This window comes from Vicia villosa, unplaced genomic scaffold (assembly GCF_029867415.1).
Source record: "Vicia villosa cultivar HV-30 ecotype Madison, WI unplaced genomic scaffold, Vvil1.0 ctg.003584F_1_1, whole genome shotgun sequence".
NCBI lineage: Eukaryota > Viridiplantae > Streptophyta > Magnoliopsida > Fabales > Fabaceae > Vicia > Vicia villosa.
In genome coordinates, this window is record NW_026706245.1 from 165502 (window position 1) to 166742 (window position 1241).

Below are 1241 nucleotides of genomic sequence, written 5' to 3' on the forward strand. Positions count from 1 at the left end.
TATATAGTATTCATTATTACTAAAAGACAACTCATAAATTTTAGACCCCAAACTAAAATCCCAAAATAAAATAAGTGTAAAATGTACAAAGAAATAAGTTGCAACAATCAAAATATAAAAATAAACAAGAAAATAAAAGTAAAAAACAAATTTGCAAAAAAAGAATAAAATATACAATAGAGATCACAACATAATAGTCCGACAAAATTGTGTAATAATTGACAAATTTATTATTACTCAAAATCCACAAAACATTATAAGAATCGCGTAAAAATAAACTAGAAACTCATGCTTTTATTCAACTACAACATATTTCTCTTCTAATGCATTCATACGTCGAATTTCTCAAGCACGTTATCACTTTCATCACAATCAGTTTCATCAACATCAGATAAAGGCCCAAATTCATTATCCACGTCCATCTTTATTGGGCAATCAAATATTCTACAAAGAACAAAACCAGCCTGCAAAATAATTAATTGAAAGTCGTTAGAAGTTAACCAAAGTTACAAAACTATGAAAAGAGTTAGTTTTCTCAAATATGATACCTGAGGATTGTCTGCCAAAGCATATTCATTCATAGTCCAATTAGTTCTTTCTGAATCATTTAGGGATTTTCCAAGATAGAAAACAAAGAGAGTTTTAGTTCCTAAAACTACGTTATCTGCATTAGTAATATTACGGACATTCCTTTCTTCTTCCAAAACCCGGTCTTGCAATGTCTTCTTTCCTCGTTAATTTTTGCAGTAAAACAATACCAGTGCCAGTGCCTACCATTGTAGATTGAATAGGATGACGCGGGAGACAATTCGAAGGGATTAGAGTCATATAAGTTCATCTCTTTAATCATGTGTGAGCCATTGAAAATATGGAGCTCTTCGTTATTTTTGTTGGCAAGGTAATAGCCAATAAGAATCTCATCATTAGGCATGAAAACAACACCAGGTGGAAGAAAAGCGGCCATTTCAAATGAAATGAGAGACAAAGTTAGAGATATTTTGAATTTAGTGTGAGATGATAAAGATGATAAGCTCCCTGATCAGAGCAAACTCCAATAAAAATAGATTAATATTTGATCATGATCTCAGCCAGCCTGTCTGCAATAAACATATGCATATTGATGATCTCAATTAACATATTATATTGTTTTAAAATCAAAGGGATTGAAACTAGTTTAGAGAGAAATGAAATGATAGATATTGGATAAACAAAGAGAGCAGAATGAATATAAATACCAGCAA

The 1241-nt window shown here is 30.8% G+C and overlaps 1 protein-coding gene across 1 annotated transcript; it reads right to left on the reverse strand.

Annotated features, from left to right (window-relative positions):
• Positions 1 to 329: 329 nt before the first annotated feature.
• On the reverse strand, positions 330 to 964 carry LOC131641221 (uncharacterized). Its single transcript, XM_058911523.1, has 3 exons — positions 775 to 964; positions 549 to 664; positions 330 to 464 (listed from the first exon to the last, which is right to left on the reverse strand). Exons 1-3 carry the CDS (start codon positions 962 to 964, stop codon positions 330 to 332), a joined length of 441 nt encoding a protein of 146 aa, XP_058767506.1.
• Positions 965 to 1241: the final 277 nt, after the last annotated feature.

What these genes read in the sequence shown, in the direction of transcription:
- LOC131641221 (XM_058911523.1), bottom strand. Translation starts at nt 964, where the DNA reads ATGGCCGCTTTTCTTCCACCTGGTGTTGTTTTCATGCCTAATGATGAG. An exon ending in ATCCTATTCAATCTACAATG is followed by an intron (nt 665 to 774) that starts GTAGGCACTGGC and finishes TTACTAATGCAG; the next exon opens with ATAACGTAGTTTTAGGAACT. An exon ending in CTTTGGCAGACAATCCTCAG is followed by an intron (nt 465 to 548) that starts GTATCATATTTG and finishes ATTATTTTGCAG; the next exon opens with GCTGGTTTTGTTCTTTGTAG.